The sequence below is a fragment of the Lepisma saccharinum genome, chromosome 8 (genome assembly GCF_977018435.1).
Source record: "Lepisma saccharinum chromosome 8, izLepSacc3.1, whole genome shotgun sequence".
NCBI lineage: Eukaryota > Metazoa > Arthropoda > Insecta > Zygentoma > Lepismatidae > Lepisma > Lepisma saccharinum.
The window spans coordinates 65,920,725-65,943,736 of NC_139236.1; the positions used below are offsets into that span (position 1 = coordinate 65,920,725).

Sequence of the window (23,012 nt, forward strand, 5' to 3'; positions counted from 1 at the left end):
AACAGGGTTGAAGACTGCTACTGAACCGTGGGTTGATCGTGACCGAAGTGAGAGCTGAGCGTGATCGAAGCGAACCTTTACCGGACCGCTAGGTGTGAATGCTTCTATTTAAAAATCATTCAACAATATTTGACCGTATCGTGAAAGGAGGGTGATCTGAGCGTTACTTGAGCGTAGATGTGAATCAAGCTTAAGAATGTGGACTGATTAGATGTCTGCAGGGCAACTCAAGGCTCACATATCGAGTTGCACTGACCATTTTCATAAACTTGGAGAGTTTCCACAAGGTATGTAAAAAGCTGTGTTAATAAACCATTATTTACACTTCAAATTATAAATGTTTTCACGATCAGCAGAACACGCTTTATTATTAGTCGGGGAAGCCTCAACAACACATCATATTAACGTTTCCCCTACATGTATCAAGCACTGGTTAGAAACCATAAATTATATTTTGAATAATCTGAACAACAACAACAACAACAATAATAAAGGTAGGAGCCATGTTGGTCCAGACGGTAGGCTATCTGACTTATGCCTGAGATAAGAGTTCGATTCCCGGAAGATTCCCCGACAGTAAACATAGAACGACTCTGGGGTCCACCCATTCAATGGATACACGCGACAAGCATAGGGGCAAAGGCGGCAGTAGCGTGGTATTGATCACAATACACTATGGCCGAGATCGAGAATGTGTGGATTCGTACTTCCACAACCCCCTATGTGCCTGTAGGCGCCAGAGCCTCGTTAGCCTGCAAAACACAGTCCAGAGTGTACTACGTTAAAAAGAGGTTGATATTTGGGCGCCTTTTTAAAGTTTTTACTTTGAAGTCCACTTTATGCACAGATAGGATAATCGGGACTAGAATTTAAACTCTTAATACCAAGAACTATGACGTTTTATAAATTTGAACGTAAATTTACGTAAAAAACAGTGTTTTAAAGTCCATTTTATACACAGAGAGATTATGGAGACGGGACCTACAGTTGTTTAAAGTGGGATCTGAACCGCTATGTGCCTCTGCAGAGTATCAATCCCAGAACCCGTTGATTACAAGGAGACGACGCTAACTCTAATCCATCGGGGAAGGCCATGCGTGAATACACACACACACACACACACACACAGAGAGAGAGAGAGAGAGAGAGAGAGAGAGAGAGATACATATATGTACGTGTCTCGGAAACGGGCTTTCAACCCACTTGATTCATCCACTCCTCGAGTATTTTCGTAGATCGTTGTATTGGAGCTCTTCGTCACGCTACTAGCAATTATTTACGTTAAATTTTCGAACCGCCGAACTGTGCAAACTTTTTGAATTTGAATTTGAATTTAAAATTTTGGGAGCGTCAGCACTAAGGCTATTTTGCACCCGTCACATTATACGGGGTCCACCCCTTATCGTTACACATAACAACTCTAACGTTGCATAACTAAAATCATAAAATCATAAAATCTCCTGACTTTCGTTAAAAGCTGAGGCTGTAAAGAAGTCCTCAGCCGTAGGGCCAGTCGCCAGAGCCTCGTTAGTCTGCAGTCCAGGGTGTACACGTGGAAGTGAGGTTGACTATTGGGTGCACTACGTGGAAGGAGCACCCCTTACACCCCTTGTGCAAACTTGAATTATCAGATACCCAATTTCATGAAATATGTCCCTGCGTTGCTGCAGTATAAAAAGAGAACACAAGGTAAGTGTGGAATTAGATCGAGAATAGAATCTTGATAAATGTCCCAAGAAAGGAAGCAATTTGTATTTTTCCTACCACGAATTTCGACCAACCAGAATCCTTCCCCAACAATGATGGTATTCAATTACAGGTCCCATTCAGCACAATGCTGACTTTGCCTCCGTGAAAACATCCCGTTAGTGGCGCATCGCAGCATCCGGAGAAAAGCTGGATAATTTAGCATCTTTTTTCCCCTTCGAACTTGAGGTCTTGAAAATGACGTCACCGTCCAACAATAAACGAAGAGAGAGAAGGGGAAAAAACCAGCGAAAGTAAAAAAAAAAAAAGGACTTTTATTCGGCAACTTTAATTAGCAGCTGGGCGTTTCGCCTCGGGGAATCCCTCTTCGGAACCACGTGGTCCGGGCGGGGTAAACCAAGTGGAAGCTATTTAAATTATTTACCTCCCCTCCCACGCGTATTTGCTGCTTGCGGGGAGTCCCCCCTCCCCCTCCTGTGCTCTTCGTTAGAGCACGTCATTCTCAAGGAATATTCTTCAAGCTCTCCATTTCGCTCTCTAAGCTGGAAATAATTTTTTCATACCAATATTTCCTGAGTTGAAGTGAATGTGGAGTGTTCTTTTGTGAAAATCTTACGAAGAAAATTAATTTGGCTGTCTTTTTTAAAAATGTTTTTATCTCATACATCCATACCATGGTCACATACACACATATAGGATTTCTGAACCTTCATAGGAATTCACAGGGAGAACTTACAAAATTCTAAAACAATAGAATGCCGTCTTGTTTGTGAGGTCTTTGAACTTTAGATGCCTTTTCAGGAATTTTGTCCACATATTTATGCAGTTACCGGTAGATGTCGCTATTACTGGTGCACTTGCTAAATAACGTAAGTATAAATTTTGCAGGCGCTTTTTCTGTGTTTGTATGTGCAAAATATGCAACATATTAATTTTGGATATCTTGAGTTACATTGCAATAAATTACGATCAACATGTAATTATAATTGTCTTTTTTTTCTTATTTCAGGTAGGTTTCTAGAAGAACTTTTGTGATGGTCTTACATTGAGATTTCTTCTGTCATAAATCTCATGGGTCTTGTAAGTGAATATAGTATTAATATTTAATTACAATTATGTATTTAGTTACATTCTCTTTGCATGTTCTCTTTTCATGATTTGTGCGATTACATTTTTGAGTGCCGTGAATTTTAAAACACTCCATACCTCCATCAGCATTCTAGTTACGCACACACACACACACAAATACATACATACATACATATGACAGCGACACTAATTAGTGTATGAGGTATTCTAACTAAAAGTGGCTGTAACATTGGGCACTTAATTTTCTTTACTCGTCGAAATATTCAAGTTTATTTCATATTATAAATATATTGTACCTATAGTGATATTTCAAGGTTTTTGTAATGCGAGATTTCCTTATTGCATCGTTGCATATACAGGGTGTTTCTGTGATCGTGTTACAGACTTGCAGAGATAATGGAAGAGAACAAATGCAACAATATGAGATAGGGAACCCTGGTCCGGAAATGCCCCAGTCAAAGGTTACAAGCCAACACCCTCGAAGTACAGACAACCACGCACAACGCGGAGAGGAACCATAAAAGGTTTCTGAGGAAGTGGAAAACAAACACAGAAGAATCACTGTAGTGGCTTTAACGAGTAGAAACTGCAACCATTATTACAGCAGTTTTTTTTAAAGTGACGCCCTCCTGCCTCAATACAGACATGACAACGTCGCAATAAACTGTGTCGCATTCGCTCTAATATCCCAGGAGTCATTCAGACCAGATCACAGACTGCAAGGATTCTTGCCAAGTTCCTCTACATTACTCCCAGGTGTCTTGTAGACAACATTTTAGACATGACCCTACAAAAAAATCAAGTGGGGTCAGGTTAGGTGAACGGGCACGCCAAGCAACAGGCCCGCCTCTCCCTATCCACCGCTAAGGGAAGGTTACGTCAGAATATCATGAGCACCAGCTACGAAGTGGGCTGGTACCCCATCATGCTGAAACCACATGAGTTGATGAACGAGAAGTGGGCATGTTCCAATAACTCAGGGACTATGTCCCAAAGAAACACAGTGTACACTGGTCCAGTTAATCGTGGCGGTAAAAGATACAGACCTACTAAATGTTCGCCGACAATGCCCGCCCACATGTTTAGAGCAAATCTGTCTTGATGGCCCTTCACGATTGTGGCACGTGGAGTTTCATCGGCCCATACATGACTATTGCGACTATTCAGCATCCCGTCTCTCGTGAAAAGAACACAGGCATGGAACTGGGGGTCGACTACACAGCGCTGCAGTAACCAATCACTAAACACGACGCGGAGTGTGAAATCAGCTGGACCCAAGCCATGTGGATGGTAAGGGTGCAGAACTTTCCAAACAGTACTATGGGCAACACCAATTTCACGTGCCACAGCCCGTGTACTAATAGATGGTTCTGCTTCTACCCGATCCAGTACTGCTTCTTCAAGGTTGGGTATCCTTGCAACTTCGTCCTCCTTGCTCATGGAATTGAGATCGCACTTGCCGCGTTTCCCGTAATCGTTGGAAAAGTCTGAGAAACATGGTGCTCTGGATGTGTGCGTCGTGGATACGTGGTCCGATACAATCTTTCTGCTTCCCTACAGTTCCCATTTGTTCGTTCATACACAAACACCATATCAGCCAGTTCCTCTACCATTGCACTGATTGCAGCCGAGACACTCGTGCTTCTAGACTATACACGTCAAGTTTAACGTTACGTCTTCTCCAGGGCATGCGCGGTGGATTCTTTCCCCTTTATTTTATGGTTTCCCTACGCGTTGTGCGTGGTTGCCTGCCCTTCGAAGGTTTTTGGCTTGTAACTTTGGACTGGGGCATTTCCGGAGCAGGGTTCCCTATCTCATTTTGTTGCGTTTGTTCCCTTTCATCATCCCTGCAAGTCTGTAACACGGTCACAGAAACACCCTGTATGTCTTTACAAATTTGGAGTATCTGACCTACTGGCGTACGTAGGGTGGACTGATGGGGCTACAGGTCACCCGAAAATAAAAAAAATGCAAATGAAAGCAATAAAACAAAGGTTAAAAATTGTAATTGGTATAGGCATCTGAACCTACTCAGTGGCGCCGCCACGGAGAAAATTTGAAACATCTGTATAGTTGGAAAAATTGATGGATCAAAATCGACCTAGACCTAAAAAGTGTGCCAACAAAGGTTCGCTGTAATTAATTGAGGAAAGAAGAAAAATAACGCCTTAGATTTGATATGAAAGACCTTGTGTAACGGAAAATAAATGAGGAACAGGTTTACGAAATCGTAAACTTTTCTGTGGTATAAGAAAGTGTCAAATCATTTTTTGCCTACTGACTAGGAAGGACTCAAGAAGAACATGCTGCTGATCTTCGATTTCTCTTAAGTCTTTGAGCAGAATTGCGAAATTCCATTTTGTAGGAGGGCTGGGGGATTTCGGAGAGGGGACGTGCTGTTGTTGCACACAGACGCTTGTCGCCAGAGGCCAGCAAAAGTCCAGACATGGACGGATTCATGTGATATTCATGATTTTGAAACGTTCCTAGCCTGGAGTTGTGCGAGCGAGAGAGACAAGCAGGTCATGAGCAGACAACCGTCGGATGTTCTCCAACTCGGATGCCTAAGGGGGTTGCGAAGGGGGGAGTGGATGTCATTCCCTCACAGAACTCTAGAAACTCCTCGGAAAAATAAAGGAAACTAAAACGACAACAGGAGGGAATTTATCTCACGGAACGAAATCTGTTGGCTGAAGATGCACTTAGTGTGTACAAGAGCAAGGTGCATACATAATAGGTGAACCAATTATATACGCTCAGTCATTATTGGCTAAGATTATTTTTATGTATAATTGTGGAATGTTTTCTCTATGAAGGACATTACTTTGATGAACATTGCTAAAATCAGAATTGCTTTACTGAAAGTTCTCTGTTGTGTCAAGTATGTTGAACCATGAGCTTACTCAGTGTGGCATTCATCTGGTTGGTGAGTATCAACTTGCGTTCTAGTTCCTTTCCATAAGACGTGAGCAGAACATCTAGTCACATATCGCGAAGGAAGCGTAGGCGTAGAAAAAACTTACTTCCCCTCTCACGACTTGATTAGTCGACCCTTTTGGAGTCACTATTTGCGCAGGTCTTGTATTCGTTCGCTTGCCCCAGAGATTCCCGAGACAGTGTGTAAGCACTTGTAATTACCAATGATATATTATTCTTGAGGGTCTTTAATCAAGAGAAATGTTTCCCATTGTCGCAGAAAGTAAGCAAAGGAGGGAATCACATGCTTATATCTACAGGAATTTACAAAGAAATTTGACCAAGAAGGGTCCTAAAACCTGGTAACTAAAATAAATAAGGTGTCTGATTACTAAGCGAGGGACCAAAGTTCGATTCTCCGCCCGTGCCTTTACACTCTCAAGAGCGGGTTTCTGAGGACGAGAGCGTGGTGGTAATCGCTCCACCGTCTTTATGACCAGGATCGATAATTTGTGGAACCTTACCTCCACGCCACTGTACCTTCACGACGCACTGCAATGTACCGCAGACACTTTACCGTATACCTTCCCTTCATGAACGTGTACCATTAGATACAAGATCGAAATAGGAGAACTGCTTTAGATCTGAGCCATTTGGCTTTGGTGTATTAGAAGATACGAGAGACTCCAAAGTTACTGGAAGGGCACCTCTGTACAAGTATACGAAGCAATACAGCCCTTTGAAAGAACTACGGTCCTTAATACAGAAGTTCCTTTGGATTTAGACGTCTCAAGACCTCATATCCCTCAATATCTGGCCCCCTTGCGCTGCCTCTCCTCCTCAAATGGCTTCTCAATTCTCTAGAATCCACTCAGGTCTTTCAGGCTCCTTTCTGCAGATGAAGGGAAACGTTTTTCCTCCAATTGGAACTCCCTCTCTCTTTTCGCTGACTGTTCTGTTATTAGTAATTGGTTCAGTTCACTTCAATCGCGAAACGTACAAATAATCCTGGTACTTTTTCTCTCATTTTACATTTCGTTTGCTTTTCGTCTCTGTAAACCTAGGGAGCTGAAGATATTTGGAAAATTTCCAACTCAGCCTCATTCCTTCACGGTGCAACCATTAAATTTCTGCATTGATACCGAATTCTTGAGGGAAAATTGGACTAAAAAAGGCCTCAACGACAAAAGCAGCCATTTACTCAAATTTTGCATGGTTTGTTAATATTGAGTAGATTCAAACCTGTCCTGTTGGTAAATATAGCGTTTCATGCCTATTTCATGTTTTCTAGAAGAAAACGCGCAAAGCAACTAATATGAGACACGCGGGTAATGTTGTTCGGCATACACCGCCGCCATTTTGTTCAGCGGGCAAAATGGCCGTATAGACTGCATGGCACCAGTAACACAGTTTTAAGAACTTCCTTGCAGTCTTGCGTGTTAGAGTTATTCAAATGGCGATATTTCGTAGATAATATCTTCCTCGAGGTTTCACATGTGTGTGAAAGTCTAGTTGAGGAAGTTAAGGGAGAAAGACAATGGATAATGTTAAAATCAAGATGAAGTACTAAGAAACGTTCATTATCACAACTGTTGTTTCTCAGACCATGTCGTGCATTTCCATATTAAATTGGACATAATGGGAGCACATTGTACAACAAAGACACAGCTTAAAATGAAGTTTCCTCCTGTTTGGCCAGCAACATTGATTCCGGACGTAGCTCGTACGTATGGTGCGCCACCGAATGGGGGCACGTTCGGGATTTTATAGGGCGAGGGACACCATAAAAATGGAAATGAACAAGGGTTTTCCCCTCCGCACCCTCAGAAACTCCATGGTTGTGGCGACCAGTCAGGGTCATAACTGGAAGCTACAGTTGGAAGAACTTCCTTGAATTTAGAAGAAACTCGGAAATAGTGAAGTTTGGTGGATTTCCCTGGCTCGGACGGAACGATGCAGCTGTGAACTAGAAGTTATGAAGCATCTCGCCGTGCTCCCATATGCGGGGTTTAGTCCTACATGAAGAGGAATGGTATGGGGCTTCGAGCAAGGCAATATTGGGTATGCTCTGTGTTCGTAAATTACTTGGCGCTGAATTTGCTAGGGAAGATGCATCTTTTAGTGAGGTATGTGATGGAGTCTCACGGTTGCATCATGGTTATGGATCGAATAATAATGTGGTCGAATGTGGAAAACCACTAATGACTTTGTCTCTGACGAAATGCATATCTTTTAAAGAACGATTTAGTTTTCCAAACCTCCCTGTTGGTTATTGGTTGATTGATCTGCTATATTTTATCTCTTCTGACAATTTTGCGTAATCGCGAAGATGAGGATGATTTGTGTTAAGATGAAATAGATGAAGGGGCAATCACAAACCCAGATGGATAGAAAACAAGCCTCACAGAGGATTGATCATACTGGCTGAGAGTCCAGACGCTGGAGTTTCGTTAGTCTGCGAAACATAGACCAGGGAGTAAGGTTGGCATTTTGGTCGGTGCCTTTTAAAAAGGACATCCCTTACACTTCTCCCTGTTGGTTATTAATTTTAGTATTCCCATCGTTTTTAAGAAAAATATATTATTTGTGAAGTTTCATTTCTAAAAATGTACCTTTACAGAGATTTTTAAAAAATTGCTGATTGTTTTTGGTCTATTGTTAGGTCTTCATTCAAATTAACATGGAGCTTATTGACAATGTTTCTGAAATATCAATGGTAAACAACATTATAATTAGGATTTAAAAATGTATTTTATATTTTTCGGAGTTTTATCATTTACCTCGAAGCAAACCTACATGTTAATTGATGTACATGCTTAGTGTTTGGTATATTGGAGTGTTACTCGGAAACGCAAACAAACCTGTGTAACTATAAGCTTAAATATATACTCTGCAAATATATTTTCTAATTATTAAGTAATTAGCCCTTACAAGGACTCTTTTGGGTCCTTATAAGGACCATTTTTTCAAAACGTTTCATGTTCAAACATAATATTGCATTTGATACCTTAATGTACATGCAAGAGGTGCATATATATCAAATTTTAACTGTAAAAGCAAGCAATGGTTGTTCTTTCTGTACTTCTGGCTTTCACACACAAATAATGCTTTTAAATCATAGTAGGACTATACCGATTTGTTTAGATGTTACTTCGTCCTTTGACTTTTAATGCCTTGCACGTCATACACCCCATCTGCCGGGAACATCCGAAGTAATGTCATATTCTTGATCAGTAATTGGAAGTGGCGAATTGGGGAAACGCAATAACATAACTGATAACGATGTATGCGCTGTCAACCAACGACGTGTGTGGAGGGAGGAGGGACAGAGGAGAGGGAAGGGGACAGAAATCGAGACCTGTAATGAAACATTAATCATTGAAAATAACGAATTCCAATGCTACAAAGCCACGGCTGGCTTCGCGTCGCATCGCTCTGAATGATTCGATTACCTCTAGCCAGGGCTTTGTTCCATGCGGGTGCCGTTTCGGGGGAGGAAGGGGGGAGGGTAACTGGTAGACGTTTTCAATCGAAGCCATCATATTTCATTAACGTGGATGACGTTCGCCAGAACAATGGCGGCAGCGTCAGAGAGCCGTCCATGGAGACAACGGGATGTTCATTTCTCATATCTGAGGCAGCTAGGGATGCAAATTCCCCTTTCCTACCCTTCGCGAGTGTTGCCCAACTGATTTAGACCGCAGTTGTACCTTTTAGAACCGCGAACGGATAAGTTTTGGCAGTGTTTCGTACTTGCGTCAACTTTGAGGTCACAATTTAGTAGGTTTTACTACGAAGTGTACACCTTGAACAGATCTTTCTGTCTATCATATTTCGTGTTTCCGATTCACGCTGCAATGAAAAATTTCATTTGTTATTATTGAGCGTCGCTTTTCTGCCACTTTTGGCTAATCGTGACGACGAGATGATGAAAGGAAACCTATGCACATGTCGGGATTAGAACAACCGAAATTCGCCTCCCAAAGGATGCAAAACTCTTAGCTTTCGATTACAAGACAAAAACATTAATCACTTTGCTACCAGGAGCTATGATGCTCAAGTATAATTATATTAGTTTCAACAGATGTCGGCCTCTGTGACAGAGTAATTAGCATAAAGCTTTACAAAAATTATATAATCCTACGTAAGAAATCACTTTTCTTCCGCCTTATATAATCGCAACGATGAGGATTAATGCACATGATGAAGTTGATACGTTCTTGCAATTACTTCACGCGTCGTATTATTTTATTATTAATATTAACTTAATAATACTCAGCGGTGAACGATGACTCTCAGTGAAGTACACAGACTCCTCTCAGGTACAGGGATAGTGTTAGGCAAAGACAATATTCACAGAACAGAGAAATACAACCACATTACTGCAGTATGTATAAACTGAAAGGTTTTATTCTTTATTTATTGCATTATAATGCAAATTTACTTGAGACGAAGGCGGGGACTTCGGTTTGTCGATGAATTGACTCAACTAAAACGCATAAACTCAATGCGTGGCTATCGGCAAGCCTATGATCACGTATGATCATAGTTTGCGCCCCGAACTACCATACCAAGATGTATGCACAACACCGAGGATTTCTTTTTAAGTTTAAAAGCCTCGTCGATCCGTGGCGAAAAAGTGTGTGATGATTTCTTACGCGATTTCCTCGTTTTTATACTATTTTCGAGAACACAGATTAAAGTACAAATGAATCACTCACTATCTACAAAAGGATACTATCAACAAAACTGACATCTATACATCTTTAGAAATACAAATTCGTATAGTGCACTCTTGCAAACATGAAGATACATTTAACTACTCATAACAGAGCATAAAATACAATAAACATTAAACAAAAGATATATATTACAAACAGGGTGCAATATTACATATAATAACACAACATTTACGTGTCCTTTCATAAAAGTATAATATATCAGTGAAATATTTTAAAGTTGTGACGTCACATAAAAATATGGATCATATCAAAGTGACACTAACGAAGAAACAGATATGCCAAGACCGGAATATAGAGTGCTGCAGTGAGAACATTTCGCTCGAGCACCAAATAGTTCGTACGAACGATGCTAGATAGCGTACGTGATTCAGAGCTGCTTCGCTCGAGCGAATAACGCTCGAAAGCCAGTACTACACGTATAACCGCACTTTGTCTGTGGTAGTGGGACCTCAAATATGGATCTTGAAGTGAATGAAGCAGTTAAATTGAATCTTAACATAGTCATTATCTGCATGTTAATATATATATATACGTATTTAGTCTATTTTACTAATATAGTGACGTATGAAGTAGATGATTATGGGCTGAAACTGCTAGGACGGATATTTTACCAACCATTATTGTCACATTAAAATGATATTCCATTGTAAACGCTCGATCGTGGAGATTCTAACAAGTTCGAGGGAGCAGTCTAAGAAATTTGCAATTAAGGGGCTGGAGTGGACATTGACAGAAAATACATAATGCTATTAAAGTTGAAAATCGTTATTCTTTTGTTTTGATTTGTATCGGAAAAGGAGGGGGTGGCGTGGAAGGTGTAAGTTGGAAGCAGCACTTTAAGTATAATATCATAAGCTGTTTATTTTTCACAAAAGCATACATTTTATACGTGCCATTGAATATTGCATTACCTCACATACAAAACATAGTTCCGTGACGATCAGATGGTAGAACTGAAAAGTATCAAGTATGTCCAACTTTCGTAGTTACCTTCTTTTAAATGTGATACTTACTCAGAATGAATGGGATGAGCACAACAGTTTCAAACGTATCATTGTGTGAAACGCACCATCCATTTCATCATCATCGACGCGATTAATCTAAATAGGCAGAGAAGAGAGGCAAAGCAACAGAAATTGAAATAGTGACAGGATCTACTCGGAAAGTAATTCTGCGCCTTGAGTGGTATGCAACACGATTTACTAATGGTCAAGGCTCGGACGCATATGTTCCAGGGGATGACCTGATCAAGTTACGAGCCTGTGTTTCGGTAAAGGAATACAATTTCCATCAACGGAATGGGGAATTCGTTCTTCTTGATAAGTTGTACTTGAAAATCCTTGTTTTCCACCTCTTCCCCTCGCTAATTCAGTACGAGGAAACAGTTAAACTTGTAGGTCACAAGAGGGCGCAGGTGTTCCACTTTCTGGGCGGTCGGACTTTCAATTAACTTGTTAATTTGTTGCAATTAGAATCCCGGATTCCGTTCGTTCCGCATTCGGAATTGGAGGAAGCTCGTTCACGGATTCTGTCGATTCTTGAAACAGTTCACTCGCTCCTTGCGCCTCCGTATTAGCGCTAAGGGTGTTCACCGCTCTTCACGGTTAGGGAAATCTCACAGCAGCTTATGTATGGAGATTTACTCAGCAAGTTTTTTCCGAGAAGTACAAGGGAGGGTCAATTGAAATCCTTAATTTGTTTGTGTTTCTTATCGAGTAGATTTCTGTATGTAGGGTTGTAGGTATGCTGCATATTAGCACAGACCTATTGCTGATCTTAGTGCCTGTATACCTAAGAAGAATAAGTCTTTGGGGTCCACGTGCAGTCACTTATGAGTAGACCTCGGATTTATTAGGTTCTAATAAGCGTACTTTTAGGTAACTAAAACAGGCTCTAAAATCATAATAGAGGTTCTAAAAAAATCTGAAATAGGTTTTAAAAATATTAAATTAGGCTCGAAAAATCCTTAAGTACAGGATCCGAAAACTTAAATGGTACGAAATTCCTGAAAATTCCTGATCAGATATAAGAAAGTTTAGTAGGTATAGCTATATAACAACCAAATGTTAATTTTCTAACCAAAATTTCATATGTATGCATCATTTTCAAAATTATCCACAAATTGTTGTATTACTATGCTTGTGCTGTTAGCAAAAGCTATTTATTGGTATGAAAAAAAAATTGCGTATGTATTGCTGTACAGTATCAGGGTAGCTACTCACCGGGAATTCTTTGAATTCCGGGAATTATGCGTGAATTATTGGCTCTGGGAATTATTCGTGAATTTTGGTAAAACATGGAAAAGGTACAAGGAGACGTTTTCTTTTATCTTTATATTTTAATTAACTTTCAACTGAAACATGGTCAGTGGTGTAATTCGAATGCTGAAATGTTACTTCGCAACGCGTGAATGCCACAAAAGTACTGAACTGACGCGAAAGTAAGCAAGACCACACGGATGAGGAGTTTGCAGTTTGGACTGTGCAGGCAGTAGAGGCGATTGGGTGCCAAAACTTGAAGGGGAGAGGGGACAAGGACAGTTTACTTTGTCTCAGTAGACAAGGCTTAGCATTAGGTGTCCATAGTGCGGTGGCAAGAAGTAGGGGGAAACTGTCCCCTGTAATCGCCACTACTCTGTGCAGGTAACAGTGGCGTCACCTTTTTAAAGCTTTGAAAAACATCATAGATTTGGAAGGGGGAGGGGGGATCGACAGAAAATATGCTTCAAACACGCCAGTCATTGAATTGATTCGTTACCAAACTGACAAGAGAGGTTATCTAAGTGTCCCCTTCCGATTTCCATGAAACTTGGCAGGTGCATACCCAAAGGAAGAAATACGTATTTTTTTCGTTTCGGCTAAAAAACTGTTTTAGGGGGCAAAACCCCCCTCAAATGTCCCCTAAAACCGTGTTTTAGTCGAAACAAAAGAACACGTATTTCTTCCTTTGGACCCATCTATACACCTGCCAAGTTTCATGGAAATCGGAGGGGAACACTTAGATAACCTCCCTTGTGAGTAAACACCTCTGAGAGATGTAAAAATCCTGTAAACCCTAAAGAAAATTATAAAAACCTAAGAAAAGGTTTGATTTAGGCGCGTAAACCTAAATGAGGTTCTAATAAGCAAAATAGGTTAATTTAGGCAGTATAAAACTTCTTTAGTTGTTGCGTTTTGTAATGAAATGCTGATATAACTTGTTATTTCTTATTTACCTGTAAAGGAAAAAATAGGTCGAAAACCTAAATTCCGACGTCTATTATGAGCCACCGCGAAGACCTTTCCACCCATCTCCCTGCGAATGAGGCCATTGTCGAACTTTCTCCTCAATTAGTGCACTTGCTGGTGTGGTAAGCATGGATTTTCATTTACCTTGGAATGTCTATAAGCTTTAGGCTTTCAGAGGGCAAGAAAACACTCTTCTTCACTGGTGCAAGTGTGTATAGGAGACGCCATCTTTAAAATAACAAAAGTGGCGTTTTGAAGCTCACTTGATTAGTGTTGCAGCCTTGAGGTCGTTTTGTAAATAACAGTGATATCTCATATATATTTGAGCTGTATGCAGTATGTTGTTACGTGCCTGATGGGCGAACACAAACTATGCGCGAGACGAATTAGTTACACGAGAGCGATAACAGATGTCAGTGCGCCGAGCGTGAATGAGAGGACAAATTGTAGCTTTTGGATGAAGGAAAATATGGATGTATACATGAGAATAATTAGAAAAGAAACGTGGTAACAATATAAAATTGCATATAGAACAAGAGACATATACTTTACATTAGTAATTTACTATTTACAATATGTTCATATGTGAGAATTTAAGGAAAGTTTATAATCGAAGAAACAATTACAAGAATGTGTTCTTTTCCGATCTTTGGATCGGAATATTTTTCCTTACCACTGGCAAGGAGTAGGTTGTCAGATTTTTACGTTTGTTTCTGTCTATGGTTGCGCTGTGATAAATTAGTCGCACCAAAGCACATTCTTAGTTGCGCTTCATGTTAGCGGCACTAGGCTACAGCTAGCGCTTCCAGTTAGCGATCAGTGGTTATCCTTCTAATATCTCGATTGGGCCTAGGAGGTGGCGCTGTCTTTCCATAGTTAGACGCCCCTAAACATTTGTTTTGTATATCTTGGTTAGGCCGACGTGCCCAAGAAAAGGGGAAAGAGAGCAGGAAGAAGAGTACGAGAATTTATACTTGAAAGAAGGAAACAAGAAGGAGGAGAGACAATAGAACCTTCCGCCATAAGTCATGACCCGTTAGGTCTGAAACGCGATATATCAATGAAGGAGAAAGAATTTAAGCTGGTGCCAATAGAAGAATCATCATCGTCGCGACACATTTACGAGAACTGCAAGCCAAGTAACAATGATGATCCAAGGAGCAAGGATAAGAAAGATCTTTCCGCATTAGGAAAGAAGGCTTAAATTCACATTGTTATTAAGGGATTTGTACATAGTCTGATTGGAAGAAGAAGTTTCCAGTAATTCAATTGTATGAAGTAGAAAAAAAACTTTCCATTAGCCAATTAGAAGAAGAAGAAGCTTTCCATTAATAAATTAATAGAAGGAAGAATAGAAGAAGAAGCCTTTTCCGAAAATAGAAGGAACAAAATAAGAAGAAGCCTTTTCCATAAATCAAAGATAGAAAAGAAGAAGAAGCTTTTTCCCAAAATAGAAGGATGAAAAGAAGAAGAAGATTTCCTTTCAATGATATATATATATATATATATATATAAGAAGAATATAACCGATGTAGTTTTCGAATCAATACATATATTTTTAATTGTACATACAAGCTTTGATATATCTATCAAATTTCTCTGTATTGTGTACAGTTTTCAGAATATAGATCCGCATTTAACTATATCCTCTTGGCTATAAAACGCTTTCTTATTTGTGATTCTCGAATAAAGAACCTATCCCCTGAGATTAAATTATATAGCCGTGGTAAATAACATTTAAGTACCGTACACGAAGGAGGGTGTGACACTGTCCTACAATATTTATTGGACTTTTAAGTCTTTCGTTTGACTCTTGTAATATTAAGAACCAAAGTCATCCTATTTATACATATTTACACTAAACAACTGTAATTTCCTATTTCCTGGAGTCCATTGGAGAAAGGAAGAATATTTAGTACCGCACAAATGCCCTCAAATATATATTTACACACATTTCCTTCTGAAAAGTAAGTTAAGAAAAAGTCAGTTTTTCTGTGGGCATTGCAATGTGCCACAATACAGGCAATTTTTTTTTTAGATTGCGTGATCAGCACCACACTTAGCCTCCATTTACTGCTCAGAGTTGGCCTTAGGTATGCCTTAATTAGAAGCTGGGTGAACCTCAGAGCCGCTTTATGGTGCGATAATGTCCGATAATTCCCACTCCCGGGAATCGAACCCCGGCCTTCCTTCCAGCAGTAATATGCCCAACCGACTGGTCTACTGTGGCTCACCCTTCTGCAAGTGTTTAATCTAAAGTATTTTTCTAATAGGTGTGTGTGCGCGATATATTTAGGAATGAACGGTTACTACTTAGATTCCTTTTTCTTCTTTTTGTGTTGATTGTGTTAGGTTAGGCGAGTACATTCATGGGGTAATAGTGACGATGAACCTCTGGATATAGTCTGTACCAAGGACTTCGCAAGTTTAAGATTATGGAGTTGGTATTACTTATTTAAGTTCAATCCAGGATCATGTTTGCGGGATTTTTGAATTAATTGTTGAGGTATTATAGGCGTGATATATGAGGGTCGGCTGGAAAGTTTCTGGCCTGACCCAGAAGGAAGCATTTTTGGTTCATCAATTTTTTGTATCTTAGAGAGTAGTCCTTAATGGATACCCTACCAGGTTACATGTTCTAATGTTGAGCCGTTCCTTTTCAGCAGGTGGAATTGTGAGCCAGGATGGAGCCATTTGTGACTGAGCAGCGGAAGTTTTGGCGGAGGAGATGTTTCCACTGACGGGACTGTTGTTTTGTCTCTGGGTAGAAATGATGAGACCATGTTTCATCCTGAGTCGCAATCCTGTTCAGAAAGTCTTCACGGTCTGCACGCATGCGTTGCAAATGTGCAGCTGAGAGCTTCACTCGTGTGTGTTTTTGGTCAAATGTCAAGTCTCGTGGAACCCAATGCGCAGCCACCTTGCGCATTTCCAAACGATCACGAATAATGACATTCAGACGCTCCTTCGAAATGCCTAGACGTGTTGCAATAGTTTGTTGCGTCAGTCGGCGATCCGCCATGATCATGTCATGCACTCTCGTGATGTTGTCGTCGGTGGAATCACTCCGTTGCCGCCCGGTTCGAGGTTCATCACCGAGGGTCTGTCGTCCACGTTTCAATTCATTCACACACCACTTCACTGTTGCATAGGATGGGGCATTGTCCAGTAAGGTGTTTTGCATGTCCTCATGAATCTGCTTGGCCGTCCAACCCTTCAGGAAGAGATACCGAATCACTCCACGATCGGCGATGCGCTGCTTAGTTAGAGATTGCTCCATCCTGGCTCACAATTCCACCTGCTGAAAAGGAACGGATCAACATTAGAACATGTAACCTCGTAAGGTATCCATATAAGGACTACTCTCTAACATATAAACATTTCATGAACCAAAAATGCTTCAATCTGGGTCAGGCCAGAAACTTTCCAGCCGAACCTCGTACATTAGGAAAATCAGGTAATATTGCTAAGCTGGTTTAGCGAAACAACAGCTCTTATGGGAACTTCATCTACAAGAATCCTTTATGTTGTTCGTAGTGTGTGCTTGCCACTAAGCTGAAGTCCATGGAAAAACGTGAAATTTGTTTACCACATCGAAATTTGATGCCCCATTGTACGAAAAAGTAACCTTTCGGAACACGCTATAACTCCTGGAACTCTGTAACACTTTTCCGTACTCTGAAAATTGATTCGATCGCGTTAAATATTTACAGAAAACGGAAAAGTACCAAATCGTAAAGGAGGAGTAGCGAATTCAACACGTATAATTGTCTTCGATTTGTGTCTCATAGTGGCAGAGAATGTAGAAACGAAATTATGCCTTTACACTGAAATGGCAAGCGTCTGCTGGAAACGAACCAATCATTTCCAATCAGCGGTTTATGGTTTGATCTGATTGGTTCTCTGCAAGCGACACTAACGTGTTACCAGTCCGTTCCAACTCGCAACTTTCCCTCTTATTGTATTTTGCCGGAGACATTACTCTGTGTGACACTTGAATGTTATTTCAGCAGATGTTCTCGTATTCGTTCCACTCCAGCCGTCACCCTTGTTTTTGCCACTGGACTCGCCCAACAAGCGCATGCACACTTGTTCCGATGGTCTCTGCAAACGTAAACTGACTATCCATTTTGATCTCCATTTCGACCTTTTCAGCGTTCTGTATTATCTATCTATTCTATACTATGCTTTGTAATATCGAGAATCTGTTTTAAAACTCTAAAATTATATACATATATATTCTTCCAGTACAAGTTTCAATAATAGCATATAGTAATAGACTTCTCCTATTAGAATTTACTTTTGTTGAGAAATGTAGGGAGCACCATCTATTATTCTTTCGCTCATCCATAGTAGAAGAGTTCCTGCCATCTGGTGTCAAATGCCGAAGTTTTAAAGCAAATATTTTCACGATGTTCACCTTCAGCTTTTAATATCTAAGCGCCATCCTCTTTCATCTCTCTTTATTGGCTCCTACGTCACTAATATTCTTTCATCTTCCCAATAGACTCTTCGCACTTTATAGTCTTGAGTTTTCGTTCTTTTGTTTGAATTTATGAGATATTGACATTTCAGCGGCGATCGTCTGTAAACAAGCCCGATTCCCAAACTTCCCCGTTATTAAAGCACGGAAAGGGAAGATTAAAACGTCTTCTGGAATTTCCGATTTTGAGAAATTAGGTAAACTCTTTCCGTCCCCCGTCCCCCTCCGGCGAAGAAATGAGAACTAGGCTGAGGATTTGCATGCTCTAAAAAGTAACAAAGTATACGCAACTATGCCATAAGCGCCTAAAAAAATATGCACAAAAGTGAACGTCGATGTTCATGTTGAGTGGGATATCCATTGCGTCAGTAGGACAGCCATCTTCTCCCGATGGCGTAGTGGTAACGTCGTCCAGGCTTGTACCCAAAGGGGGGAGCAGGGGGCCATGCCTTTCTCCCCTCGAGCCATGAAGAATTTTAATTTGAACATACACAAATATACAAAACTTACGTTGATGGGATCTTGTCCTTGCAAAAATGAACAGGTTGTTTCTGGACAGAGGCAGGTTCTAAAAGTCTGCAGCCTGCAATATTGGGCTATTTTAGTTCTATAACTAATTATGCAAGGCTATCAGACGTTGCCATTTATTCGGGATAGTCCATTCCTTTTTATCCATGTCTGGATTTTTTCGTCTCGGCTCGGACACTTCTTGCTATAAGGGAAGAAAGACTCTTGCGCCACTACAGACATTTTACTGGTTATGTAGGACTCTCTGTAGAATACTGAGTTCATTTTTAAAATTGTCTGAACTTTTTATGAGTCAAAAATAGTTCTTTGACACTCGACAGATAGGAACCCCTTGATTGTTGAATGGTTTCTTCTTTTGCAGTGTCTCTTATGTTTCACATAATTAGATTACAGAGGAATTTTCTATGCTCTTTACATTATGGAAGAAAGGTTCCTCGATGACTGCAATACAAAACCAACTATATAAGAAGCATTTAGCTCTCCACCCGCACCGGAAAGTCTGTGATCCCTTTTCGCCACCACTGAGCAGAAGGATAAAACTTTGTTTTCTTTCTTCGACATCAGGGGTTTTCTGCAACTGATGTCCATTCTGCCACTCAATGGCTTAGGGTTAATTAATATTATGTATAAATAGGAGATTCCACTTCACAGCAGAATCGTTGCTAGATTTTTGGGGCCAAAAATTGCCTGAAGTACTTTTAACATATATTGTTTTTTGTCCAAAACACTCAAAAAATTAAGTACATTATAATTTACAAAATTCTGTCCATTGGAATTTATTTTACTGCAACTTTTCTTGTTTTCTACTTGTAATTGTCTTGAACATAAATACACAGTGATGTGACCGTACAACAGACAACTTTCACAGTGTGCAGAGGATATAAAGGCCAAAAATTTCGATGCTACGAGCCGTTGAAAATGTCATTTTCTATCCCACATGTATGCAGCCCCGTTTAATAGCTTTTTGGTTGCCACTGGCATTTATTTTTACTGCCGAATAAGATTCTAAAAGCGAAAATACGCCATAGAAACAATATTATGCCAGCAGACACGCTGCCAGGGTGAAGTCACTTAGCCGTTCCCTTCAGATAATTTATTTACAGGGTTCGAACGGACTCCAAAGTCCTGAACAACTGGAGGAGTCAGGAAAACAAGGCTAGGACTGAGGTCATTGGAAACAAATGATTTTTTTAAAGAAGCTTTCAAAACCTGGAAAAGTCAGGGGAAATAAAATATTTTTGCTTTGCAGAATTTGTAACCGGAATATTGCTTATAAAAAGGTTCTTTCATTTTATTTTTCATTTATTTTCAAAAATGTTCAACAAACGTGATTCATTTTATTAACTTACAAAGTTGAAGTTTAACTGTTATTTTTGCATGTTCAATCATTACACAGTTATGTAAAATTCCTGGAAAAGTCAAAGTGGGTGTGAACCCTCATATATCTACCCCACACACACATGTTGCTTTTCGTATGCTATTTTAATTGTTTGCATTATGCATAGCTACACGTATCATACATTTTTTCTTTTCGCTCTCTGACAGAAATAAATGCCAGGGTGAACTGCAAATATTTGTAACATGGTTGTATACATATAGGTTAGAAAATGCTGTTCTTCAACATTTCGTAACAAAATGAGCAAATTTCTCTACCCACCCTCTCCTATACACTACCCCCCACATATACATAATATATTAGAATGGTCTTTATTTAAGCAGGAGTGTTTCGCCCTCATGAGCCGTTCTTACAACCAGCCCTTGTCAAAGATACAATAAATGAATAAAAACAAAGAGAAAAAACACAATGATTGTGATAATACAATAAAGATAATATAAAGATTATACAATGTTAAAATAATACATTGAATAGATTAGTATATATACTGTGGAGGAAAGATATGTAATAAGTCTTCAGTAGTTCATTGTGTGTGTGGGGATAGGTTAGGTATGCATTATATGATGTATAAGTGCAGGTGCAATTGTTTAATGTGAAGGTTAATGATGTTGTTGGGACAATAGTAAGTGCTTTAGATTTATATATATATATATACAAGGTGGTTATAATTAAAGTGACGGTGTTCAGAGTGGTACAGCACGGGCTGTAATGAGAGTAGCAGTCTGAAACTTCGTAGATATGCTAATGAAGCAATGCGTTCCAATTCTCGCCACCAGGGTAAAAAATGGCGCTGTAAGCAGTCAAAACGTGGTATAGTTACAGGAAATAGGCAGGAAAGATCAAACACACGAGAACAATGATTCTGGCATGTTTATTAGGAACTATGGTTACAAGAACTGTTCAATATGGCCTCCCAATTCAGCAACATGCTGCATTCGTAACACGGCATGATCGACAGTTGCTCGCAGCATGTCTGGTGAAATCTGAGCGACATGTCGTTGTATGCTAGCTTTCAGATCAGGCAGAGACCGGACATGTCCCTGATAGACACGATCTTTTAAATATCCCCACAGCCAGAAGTCACATGGATTAAGGTCGGGGGATCTGGAAGGCCAATCATCTGGAAACTGCCTAGAGATGATGCGGTCATTAGTGAAGGTTTCTCGCAGCAAATCTTTCACGTGGCGAGCGACATGTGGTGTTGCCCCATCTTGCATGAAAATGGTGGTGTGTTCACAGTTCCGTTCTTGCAAAGCTGGAATCACGTGTTGCACAAGGAGGTCCCTATAACGTGCAGATGTCACTGTACACCTAACAGACCCTCGAGGTGTCATCTCCTCAAAGAAAAACGGACCAAGAATGAAGGAGCTAGTGAACCCACACCAAGCAGTCACGTAAACTGAGTGCAATGGTTGTTCCTGCACAACATGTGGACGAGTGGAACCCCATATGCGACAGTTCTGAGTATTCACAGTACCGACCAGAGTAAAATGCGCCTCGTCAGTCCACAGAATATTCCCCGGCCACATGTCATCCACTTCCATGCGTGCCAAAAACCGATGGGCAAACTCACGGCGTTGTGGAATATCTTGGGGTTTCAATTGGTGCACAATTTGAATCTTGTAGGGATACCAGTGTAAAATGCACCGCAATACCTTGCGAACTGTTGACCAGGGGAGTGACAATTCACGTGCCACAGCTCTAGCACTGGTTGCAGAAGTTGAGGCATGTGCTGCACGGTCAGCTACAGCTACAGCAACTTCGTCCACAACTTCCACGGGGATGGGCCGCCTTCCTCTCCCTGGTGCAACACCAAATTCACCTGTTTCCTCGAATTTCTTCATCTTCTTCTTCAGCCCATTAATTGACATGGGCCCTCTTCTCAGCCCTTTCTGTTGGCGATATTTCCGCAGTGCAGCGTTACTATTGCTCCCATTCTGGTAAAACAACTTCACTAGCAGTGCACGGTCTTTCTTCGCAATAGCCATTGCTTTTTACACGGGAAAAATCAAACTTTTAATGTTCGGCGAACATTCACATCACTAAAGGAAAAAAAAAGCAACAAGCGTCACCAACAACAACCAGGGAGCTCACACAATGGTTAGGCAATGTCAACGACTTTGACGTCAGAGTTACGGAAAATTCCACGTTTTGACTGCTTACAGCGCCATTTTTTACCCTGGTGGCGAGAATTGGAACTATTTTTTTTTTGCATAATTCGCGAGCGCATTGCTTCATTATCATATCTACGAAGTTTCAGACTGCTACTCTCATTACAGCCCGTGCTGTATCACTCTGAACACCGTCACTTTAATTATAACCACCTGGTGTATATATATATATATATATATATATATATATATATATATATATATATATATAAACATAGTCAAAAAAGTTTTGCATCAGGACGGAAAATGACAAAATATATATGAAGCACAAAGTTTATTGACAATGACAATGGGAATACAAAAGAAAAGATGAAGAACAAGACATGTTGAATGAAAAAGGAACAAAAAACGTACAATTTTCTCAGAAATGTTTTTAAAACTAAAATGGCACAATTCATGATGGAGGCGAAAAAACAAAGAACTGTCACAAGAAGACTGTTCGTCATAGCGGATCCATCAGAAACATTGCCTACCACTTGGTGTGTCCTCCCCTGGGTGCAAGAAGGTCTTGAACACACTGTGGCATACTGAGGATGAGACGTTCAAGGTAATCTTGCGGTAAGTGATCCCATTCGTCCTGTGCCACAAGAAGAACTTCACGAAGATTGGTGGGAGCCACAGGACGGTTTGCAATGGCATTTTTTAGCATTGTCCATGCATCTTCGATGCAATTCATGTCGGGACTTTGCGCTGGCCAGAGCATGCGACGGATATTCGCCGCCTGCAGATAATCGTGCACCACCTTTGTCCGGT

The 23,012-nt window shown here is 40.4% G+C and overlaps 2 protein-coding genes across 4 annotated transcripts in view; one reads left to right on the plus strand and one right to left on the minus strand.

Annotated features, from left to right (window-relative positions):
* Nucleotides 1–23,012, plus strand: part of cpx (synaptic transmission protein complexin) — a 1,041,575-nt gene that overhangs the window by 371,899 nt on the left and 646,664 nt on the right. The window lies entirely within an intron of this gene.
* Nucleotides 16,341–16,961, minus strand: LOC145991825 (protein GVQW3-like). The gene has a single exon (XM_083127871.1). The coding sequence runs from the start codon at nt 16,959–16,961 to the stop codon at nt 16,341–16,343; it is 621 nt and encodes a 206-aa protein (XP_082983997.1).